At 34.4% G+C, this 10554-nt stretch overlaps 1 protein-coding gene and 1 long non-coding RNA gene across 2 annotated transcripts; one reads left to right on the top strand and one right to left on the bottom strand.

The window, feature by feature from the left end:
* Positions 452–1434, top strand: LOC110270805. The gene is made up of 2 exons (XM_021120240.1): positions 452–971; positions 1048–1434. Exons 1-2 carry the CDS (start codon positions 756–758, stop codon positions 1306–1308), a joined length of 477 nt encoding a protein of 158 aa, XP_020975899.1. The 5' UTR covers positions 452–755; the 3' UTR covers positions 1309–1434.
* LOC110271347 lies at positions 4098–6742 on the bottom strand. Its single transcript, XR_002362000.1, has 3 exons — positions 6717–6742; positions 5201–5532; positions 4098–4220 (listed from the first exon to the last, which is right to left on the bottom strand). It is a non-coding gene; the product is annotated as an uncharacterized LOC110271347 (long non-coding RNA).

Below are 10554 nucleotides of genomic sequence, written 5' to 3'. Positions count from 1 at the left end.
AAGAGAGTTGGTTAGAAATCACATATATTTTAAAATATAAAATACACGCTAATAATAAATTAAATTATACATATATTTATACAAAAATACACAATAATTAATTTTAGTGACTAATTTTATTATGCAAAAAAACATTTTTGTTTCACTTTTTATCCTTACAAACAACATAAAAGTTTGTTAGAGTCAAATATTTTTATCATCCCACAATACATACAAGTCTTTTTGTCAAACAAGTCCAACCAAGTTAATCCTAATTCAACAAAAATTACTTACATAACGCGCGCATAAAATTACGCCGTTTTATATCCCGCGTTCCTGTTTCTCCTCCTCCTTCTTCTTTACGTTCTTCCTCCTTTTTCTTCGCGTTCTTTCTTCTTCTTCGCGTGTTTTATCTTCATCATCATTCTTTTTAGAGAAAAGGACAAATAGGTCCCTGACCTTTTGCCCCGCGGACATTTTCGTCCCTGAGCATTTGAAAATACTTTTAAATCCCTGACCTTCACAAATCTTGGACGGATGAGTCCCTCCGTCGAATTGCCTCTGCCAGACTCGCCGGAGAAGTCTGATGTGGCTCTCGTGCGGATGACGTGGCATGACTGGTTGACACCTGGACTGCTGACTGGAAAGCTACATTATAAAATTGGACAAATAAGTCCCTGCACCACTAAACTACGTCGTTTTGATTTCATCCCTAATCCTTAAATTGATTGCGTTCTTTCTGGAGGCCAGTGTGAGGAGCTCAACCTGCATCAACCATGGCTGCTAATGGAGCATCAGCAATGTCGAGAAGAAGCCGCAGAGGAGTAAGAGAAGAAAATTATGCTTCAAGCTCAGACCCTTGTGTTGTGCACGACGGAGACCTGAAGGACGATGTCGCCCCGAGATGCTTTTGTGGAGTTTATGCGATAATGTATATGTCGAAGACGATTAGCAACCCAAACAGAGTCTTTTTGGGTTGCCCATTCTATAAGGTAAGATAAAAAAACCTGGGAATTTTGTTCTGTTTGAATGGTTTGATATAGTACATTATTTTGGGAATTTTGACAGGGAAACCAACTGCATTGCAAGTTTTTTCTTTGGGTCGATGAGCATCTTGTTAGAATTGGAAGCAGTGGTTGCATCTTTGATAAAAGACCTCTGATTGAGAAAGAGGCAGAAGTTGTTGAAGAGGAAGAGGGATTTCGTCATAGGATGGCTGTACTGGAGGAGAAGGTTACTGTGTTAGAGAAGAAAAAAAATTCGTTAGCTTGTTGTGTTGTTATAATTGTATGTGCAGTTGTGGCTGCTTTTTATGTATTTAGTGACTGAGCAATGAATTTTAGAAAGTAGAGTAGGAAAATGTGTTGATCCTGGTTTTTGTTGTGTATTGAAACATGCTGTTTAGGCAATTTATGTATCATATTATCTATCTAAATGCAATTAAAGTTATGATATTCGTAGGTTGTTGAAAATATGTTGTCAATATCCAAAGAAGCATTAAATGATTGAGGAAAGTAGGCATGAAAGTTGTATACATGAAAGTTATGTAAACATCTTTGCGACAGTTAAATTTTTTAAAAGCTCCCCAAAAAGAGCAAATATGTTCAAGTGTATAGTATTATGAAGCTTAACATCACAAAAGTAAGCCTCAAACACCTAACAAGTTTGCAACAGTTTATAAAATCCTAAGAGCTTCTCCAAAAAAAAAAAAAACCAATTCTCCCAAAAAAACATTGTTCTCACAGTCAAGTTTCCTAAATGCTATTACAAGGCATAGTGGGATGTCCAAGGTGTCATATTTCTTCATGTCTTTGGATTGATGGATGGTGGATTAGGAATGAATTTGAACAGTCTTGTTGTTGCTGTGCTTGCTGCTGCCAATGTCTCCTTGGAAGCTGCTGTACTCGGTCCTGGCCTGACTTGAGATGGTTGTGGGCCATGTGGAGCACCTTGTGGTTGAAGCTGTGGTGGTGCAGGCTGACTTGGAGGTGGGAGTGAACTAGGGCAAAGTGGGGCAGGTGGCCTGAATATCTTCTGTTTGGGTCTGATTTTTGAAGTTTTTGGTTGAACTGTTTGGTGAGCTGTGGATGGAACTTGAAGTGGAGGCCTAAATGGTGTACCTCTGGTTGTGAGTTGGTCTGCCACGGGAGCTGGTGTTACAGAGAAGACAGCAACTCAGACAACAATGGAGGCCTCTTCGACGGTCACTGCACACGGCAAATGTCTCAGCCTGGGTAGTGATCTTTTTGGAGGGAGAAACAGAGTATGATGATCGTTAGTATCCTTAGGGTTTTATGTAATTCAGAAAGGGTGGTATGGGTGTAATGGGTATTGTAAGGGACTTTGTAAGGGATGAAATCAAAACGACGTAGTTTAGTGGTGTAGGGACTTATTTGTCCAATTTTATAATGTAGCTTTCCAGTCAGCAGTCCAGGTGTCAACCAGTCATGCCACGTCATCCGCACGAGAGCCACATCAGACTTCTCCGGCGAGTCTGGCAGAGGCAATTCGACGGAGGGACTCATCCGTCCAAGATTTGTGAAGGTCAGGGATTTAAAAGTATTTTCAAATGCTCAGGGACGAAAATGTCCGCGGGGCAAAAGGTTAGGGACCTATTTGTCCTTTTCTCTTCTTTTTATTGTTGTTATTGTTGCTGCATTTTTTTCCTCCTCCTCTTTCGATTGATTTTGCAACATTATATCTTTTTTTTTTCTTTTTTCTTTCAAGAAGAATTACGAGAAAATGAAATAAGAAGAAGAAGCAGAGGAAGATCAGAAGAAGATTAAGGGTTTTGAATTATGCAAAACTTATCAGAATAAAAATACATCGAAAATTCTTAACAATAACATATAAATTTCTTAATTTTTACACCAAAATTTTGTTACAAATATACAAAAATATTTTTTTAATGCCATATTCCTTTTATTAATTCATCTTTTTTCCTTCTTTCTTCCTTTTAGTTGAATGAATGTAGTTTCATCTTCTTCCTAGTACTTTTGCAATATTATGTATTTCTTTTAATTCTTAATTTATTTTTTTTAACCGTTACACAAAAGCTTCTCAATTTTTACACGAAAATTTTTTAATTGTGACACAAGATTTTAAGAGGATTATCATTAAGTAATTTCGATGTATTGATGGTTATTATTAAATAATTGTGGTGAATTCTAGATTTAATTTCGGTGCATTCTGAATCTAAATAAGGTGCACTTTTGGCCTGAGGTTATTTTCAGAATGCACCTCAATTAATTCTGAAATTAGACCAAAAATTTTTAACAATAACAAATAAATTTTTTAATTTTTGCACCGAAATTTTACTACAAATACACAAAAATATTTTCTTTAATGTTACATTTTTTCTTCTTTTTTTTTCTTTATTTCTTTCTTTCTTTTAGTTGAACGAATGTAGGTTCATCATCTTCCAAAATTTTGTAATATTATGTGTTTTTTCTTCTTCTTTGTTTGATTTTTTTTGTTTTTATTCTTATTAAAAGGGTAAAACAAGAAGAAACTTTAGAAGATAAAACAAGAAGAAAAAGACGAATAAGAAAAAAAAAAGAAGATGATGATGATGATAAAAAAGAAGAAGAAGAAGCAGCAAAAGATAAGGAAAAGGAAGAGCACTACAAGAAAAAGGCGTATTTGTAACCAAAAAAATTGTTACAAAACGTCGAAATTTTGAAACAAAAATTTTTTGTAACAAAAAAAGGGGCCGTTGCAGTAAGTCCCGTTACAAAAAATTTTTGTAACGAAAAATAGAACTATTACAATTCAATATGATGTTTTGTAACAATTTTTTCTGATACAAAAAACCAGAAGCCGTTACAAAAGTGGTAACAACTTTTGATCTTCAAGGTATTTTTCATGACAATCTATTTTTTCCTATCAAAAAATTTTGTTACAAAATATAACTTGATTTTGTAATATTTTTTTTCTTTAGTTACAAAAGTAAAATAATTATTTTGTAACAATTTTTTTTCATTAACTAATATATTAACTATTTTATTAAGCAAATCTACATTTATATAATATGTAAAAACATACATAATTCAAACATGCCTCATTTAGCTAAAATTATTTTAAAACAAAATAACATTAGTGAGTACATTGATTAGTTCTACAAGTTATATGTCTTGCACAAGTTCAACCAAAAGTTAAAAGTTCTAACATAGATTAGTGTCTCTATGAATCAAAATATTCTTGAACCCTCAAAATAGCATGTGGTCACCATTTCAGCACTCCTATAAATAAGAAAATCCGAAACAAAAAGTTAGGTGCATAGTCAAAAGAAATATCTTGAGGCAATCAGAAATCATGTAGCAAACAAGGGTTTATTTTGACACAGAAATTTGTCAAATAGAACTTGTTTGCTCAAACAACACAATGCAGTTTAATTGAGCAACCAAATAGGACAACAACCAAATAGTGAATAACAAAACCCAAGCTTCCAGCTTCCAACAACCAAAACAGTGAAGCACTTAACCGGATAATCAATCAATTGAGCTTAGCAACAGTTGAAAACCAAAAGCAATTAAATACCAACTCAATCAATTAATAGAATCAAAGATGAATATTGAAAACAACTTAAGATAAATTTCGGCAGCATTTCAGCAGTAAATTTGCCTATTTCACAATTTCAATCAATCAATTCAAATTCCATATGAATTATTTGAGAGTTAAAAACACAAAAAATCATAATAAATTCATAGGAAGGAAGTAAATAAGCCAATTCCAGCAAGAAAACATGAGGAAACAATTAAAACCAATCCAACCACCAAGAAGTAGAGCAGCACTCAGCAGAACAGCAATCAATGGCCCATCATACAGCACCCAAAACAGTAAAATGAACAAAGGTAATGGATTCAGGCAGCATTCTATTCATTGAAGTCAATAACCATTACACTTGCAAGCAGCAGGGGCACAGCAGTTTATCCATTAATTCAATAGAAAATCAATTAAGCCAAACTAAACAATTTCAGCAACAGATTTATCAATAAAACTAATCTCAGTTCAGCAACCATCATCTACTCCAATACAAACAAGAATAACTCAGCATAATTTCCTTTCTCATTGAATTTAACAATCATTCAACAAGCAAGCAGTGAGGGGAAAAAATCAGCAGCAACCAACAGCAAGTATAGAGCAGCAATAATAACTTAATGTGAGAAATTATTCAACAACAAATGCACACACAAATATAAGGATTACTTAAATGACTTACCGTTTCACTTAAGAGGCTTGTAACAACAGTTTTTTTATCAACTTCTTTCTCATTCTCCCTTTCAGGCTCACTGTCAGTACTGGTAAGAGGTGAAAGTGCTGAAGCACCAAACATGGCTTCGTCATGAGCAGCTTGGATTTGTTCCTCCTTTCTTGCCTTGATAAGAAAATGGATTCGATCTATGTTTAGTCTTCCATACATAGATGATGCATGTATGTTAACAAGGAACAAAACTGACTATTCATGAATATAAGAAGAGGAATATACCTCTATTTTAGAATACCGGAAATTCTGGCCAATTTGCTTGACCAAGAAAGCATCATCTTCAGCCACTGCAGATAGGTGGGCAAATACAGTTAGTTCAATTAAGTTTCAGGCTTCAAGCCAAACCCTAAACCATTACTCATTATCATTTATAAGAAAAAATATCATTGGCATTCAATAATTAAAAGAATCACCATGACTAAGCAATGAACAATTAAAATCAGTAAGTATTGGTGGTATTAACAAGCACACAACAACAGTACTCAACATTGGATCAATTAAAAATGAAGTTTACATTATCAGGATTCAGGTTCATATCACTTCATTTGATTAATTAATTATCAATTGGAAGTGGAGCCCTGTTTTCATAAACCAGTTCAGAGTTTTCAGCAAACAACCGACCTTCCAAGTGACTTATCTAAGTCTACAAAACAGATATGAATATGAAACTTGTACTCACTTAAAATAGACTGATAGATCTTTAAAATCCTTTTGAAATCAACTCAAAATTCTGTTTAAATTAAAAGTTATAGCATTTGGAAGTTGATGCTGCAGAACCAGAAAATCAGAAAAATCTGCAGCAACCACTAAACTTTCAAAAATCATATCTTCCAAACCACTTGGCCAAATTCCCTGAAATTTTTATGGAATATTCAAGACACACTAAAGTTTTACAGAAAAATAGTTTCATCTAAAAATTAGGTCTGGACTACTCCCAAAAAGTCATTCGTTCTGCTACCAATTATGCAGTTTTCTGCAGAAATTCTGCACAAAGTATTTCCAACAACCTCACATACCAATTCCTATATTCAAGCCTAGGATTCATCTAAAACCATATTTCTAACTTTCTTTTGACTAACCAAAGTTTTCCAAGAACTCTTAATTCAATATATCATAATTTCATATCATAGGTGCAACGTAACCATATTATCACAGCATCCATTCTTCAGCATCGATCTCATCTATAACAACATATCTCAAGTTCTGATTCATAAAATCAATTTCCAGCAGCCATAACAACATTCCATACACAAAATCAACATCAACAAGTACTAGCAGCAAGTATAACTTCAAAATACATAACATCATCAATAATCATTACATTAAATCATTAAACCAATCACCAATTACAGCTATGATTCAACTCAATACTAACAATTATTCACACAAAGCAATCATAAACCATTTACAGTTACTCAATTAATTTTATTGGCATTCATATCTTAAATTATTTTTAAAACAAATCCCCTACCTCAGTTAGTCGAAAACCACAAAATTAAGCATGGCTTCAACTTCGTTCTAACCCGCAGCAGCAGCAATAGCCTTAAATCGGATCAGTAACGGCAATGCCAGTGAACAATTTGCAGTGGTATTGACATAACCCTAGCATATTAACATCTCAGCATTCTCAATCAACCATGAAAACAGAACGGTAACAATAAGGATTTTGGAACAAGGACAACTTACTAAAACTTGAAAGGAACAAACGACAGGGAGCAGCAGCAGTAATAGCTTTGTTTAAGCACAAGTAACCCCACGACCACCCATCACGGCAGCAGCGACTTTGGCACACAAGGAGGACAAAAAACAGAGACAAGACTGAGTAACTAACGAAGACAGTGGCTTCAGCAACAGTAGCGGCGACGACTCTCGCCAGTGACGGCGACGAGCTCTCGTAACGTTGACGGCAACTGGGTGCGGCGGCGGTGACAGGATCGGCTTCCCCTCTCTCTCATCTTCGCGCACTGTCTTTCTCTCTTCGAAGTTCGACGGCGGCTGGTCATCGGCGGAGCACAACGGCTCCTCTTCTCCCTGGCGGCGTCTCTGGCTCGCGACGTGCTCTCTCTCCCTCGACGGTGACAGCAGCGACAACGTCTCCCTTTCTTTTCCCCCCTTTCTCCTCTTCGCTCCCTCTGTTTCTTTCTTTCTTTCTTTCTTTTCGTTTGTTTTCAAAAGCAGCTGAGTATTGGGTTTTTGGGAAGGGATGGCGGTGGTGAATGGTTTACTCTTAAAGTGTTTAACACTTTGAAAAAAAATTGTTATAAAATATACTTATATTTTAGGACAAATAATTAACTTGTTACAAACAATATTGAATTTTATGACAAATTATTTTTTTGTTACAAAATAACTGGAGTTTTTGAAACAGAAAGTTGTTTTGTTACAAAACAATTGGAGTTTTTGAAACAAAAAAATATTTTGAATTTTTGTAACTTATTTTTTTTTTGAAACAAAATATTACAATATTTTGTAACAAAATACCATCTCGTTACAAAAACTAACATAATTTGTAACAAAATAAAACAGGTTGTTACAAAATATTATCATGTTTTGTAACAACTTGTAATATTGTTACAAAACATTATCATTTTGTAACAATCACTAATTATTATTACAAAATACTATTTTTTGTAACAATTTTAAATTTGATACAAATTTTTTGTTACAAATATTCCATTTTCTTGTAGTGGAGGAAGAGTTTTGAATTATGTAGAATTTATTAAAATATAAATACACCGAAATTTTTTAACAATAACACATAAATGTCTTAGTTTTTACACTGAATTTTTGTTACAAAAGCACAAATTTTCAAAATTACACCAAATCTAAGTGAACGAGACCAAATACACCTCAATTAACTCAATTTGAGAATAATACACAAAAATAAATAAATTATCAACAAAACACGTTCAAATTAATTTTAGATCAGGCAACATTATTAATATGGCAAAAATTTTATGATAACGATAACAATAATGACAACAATGATAACGACGATATGTACAAGAAGAAGACGATAATGAGTATAAGGATGATGATAATGATCATGATGCAGAAAAAGGAGGAAAAGAAAGTAGGAAAAAAAATTTTAATAAAAGAAAAAGAGAAAGAGAAAGTGGTGTTAGTAACAGCGATAATAAAAGAGAAAATTAACAGAAAAAAAAAGACAAAATATCAAAAATGAAAAAAAAATATAAATAACTTATTGAATTTAATTGGTTAAATAATTTGTGCGAAGAAATAATTCTATTTCTATTTTAGGTTTGAGTCAAAACAATAATTAACTTCATAAAAAAACATGACAGAATAATATGACAAAACAGAAGTAGCAAAAAAAAAAAAAAATCTTATCATTGCATCCAAATACTACAAAAGCTAATTGAAAAGAAGTTATTATTATACGCGACTCTAAATTACAATTTGTAAGATAATACTTGAATGATATTATCTCTAATAAAATAAAATTGGATATTTGGATTACTTACTCTTAAAAACACCACTAATCAGCATGCTTTAGCTATTTGTAACACAATTCTCTATTTATTTTATTAATACAATCTTTTAAAAAATAAAAAATAAAAAATAAAAAATATTGGTGTTAGTGAGCACAGAGTAATTATTATAAATTTATAATCAATGAGAGTCAAATATGATACTAATAACCGATCAAAGCTGTGGTCTTCATTGGTTCACCCTTCTCCCGCTTGGAGGAAGCCGGCAAGAACCCCAATGCTGATGCGGTGTAACTGACTTTCCCGCCACTCCAAATACACACGTGCACAATATTCCTAACTACCTCTAACAGATCGAATACAATCCCATGCATCAACAGTAATAAACTCTTCTCAAATCAAGTGCACTGTAAGCAGAAGAACTCCAATGCTGACGTGGTACACAGTTGAGAGTTAGTTACAATTAAGTTGGAATCTGCTGTGGACCGTCTCAAGTTAGTTAGAGTAAGCTAGCCTCTAGAATCAACTAGCCATGCATATATATACCCTCTTAACGCACTGTTATCAATTCATGATACACCTTAAGTCATTTTCTCCATTCTCTCTCTCTCTCTCTCTCTCACTTACTTGAGCAACAAGATTCTTCATGGCTTCTCCATCTGCACCTCCGCCGCCTCCTCCTCCTCCTCCTCCTCCGCCTTCACCTCCACCACCGCCTCCACCTGCACTGCCGCCTCCACCTCAAAGTGAAGGTTCTTCGGAAGGCGCCACCAATACTAGGCTTGAGGCTTATGGCATCGATCCTGAAAAGGTCATGGAGCTCTATTTCAAAAATCGTGAAGATTTTTATGAAGATATTTTGAAAATGATTTTGGTAAGATGTGAATTATTCTTTAATAAGAACAACGACATTTTATAAGTTTGTTCAGTGTTACAATTAAATGCATGCACTTCATTCTTTTTTGTGCAGTCCAGAGACTGATTCTGTTTCTGTATTTGAAATATTCATGAAGATTCTTACTTACTTACCTAGATCTATTTTAATTTTTAAAGGACGTGAAACCTGGTCAACGGGTATATGCAACGAAAGCAATTCTTGATGGTTATTATGCGATGAAAGAGTTCGTTGACAGCAAAATCAACCAGACTGAGGTTGAAATCACTGCTCTGGAACATAGGGTTAAGGAATCGAAGCATCTGGTGGAAATGACGAAATCTATAAGTACACTTGCAAAAGTACCTTTTCCTCCTGATCTTGATAAGAAGGCAAGTGTTTTTTCTTGCTTGAGAAATAATAAAGAAATATTAATTATTCTGAAATTAAGACATATATGATTCTGATGAAATTAAAATTTGTGGTGCTGGAGCACAGGCGGTGCCCGGTGATCCTGCCAACTCTAAACCATTTCCACACCGACCTTGTCCCACGTGCTCCCGTAACGACTTACTCTGCTCTCCCAATTGCATGACCTATCGCTTTTACAATGATTGCCTCCTTTGGAGTTTTAGTCCGAGGGACTCTGGTCGTCGTACAACTTTCGACCGCCTTAGAAAGGTACTCAGATGGATTCTTTGACAATATTCAGTCTGTTAAATATTCATATGGATATATACATAGGCTTTCATTTCTTAACAATACCTCAATTTTCAGAGTTTTATGGAGTTTGAAGTCAATCCCCGAAGATTTGAAATAGCAAAAACATTAGCTTATGGAACTTATAGGGGTGCATTCTCTCCTGGCCCTCTTGGCCGTCAACGCGGGTATCAATATTACTATGAGGACCAGCTGAGGCAGAATAACCTTGAACTTGAGGCTGCACGACGTACTCTTCGGGAATTTCGAATTATGCGAGATAT

This window comes from Arachis ipaensis, chromosome B04 (genome assembly GCF_000816755.2).
Source record: "Arachis ipaensis cultivar K30076 chromosome B04, Araip1.1, whole genome shotgun sequence".
In the NCBI taxonomy this organism is placed as follows: Eukaryota; Viridiplantae; Streptophyta; class Magnoliopsida; order Fabales; family Fabaceae; genus Arachis; species Arachis ipaensis.
Note: the sequence above shows the minus strand (reverse complement) of the source record. Positions and strands in the feature narration are given on the sequence as shown.

Bases quoted from the DNA above. Each gene is read 5' to 3' on its own strand.
- LOC110270805 (XM_021120240.1), top strand. From the start codon at position 756: ATGGCTGCTAATGGAGCATCAGCAATGTCGAGAAGAAGCCGCAGAGGA. The intron at 972-1,047 runs GTAAGATAAAAA...GAATTTTGACAG, and splicing joins TGGGTTGCCCATTCTATAAG to GGAAACCAACTGCATTGCAA.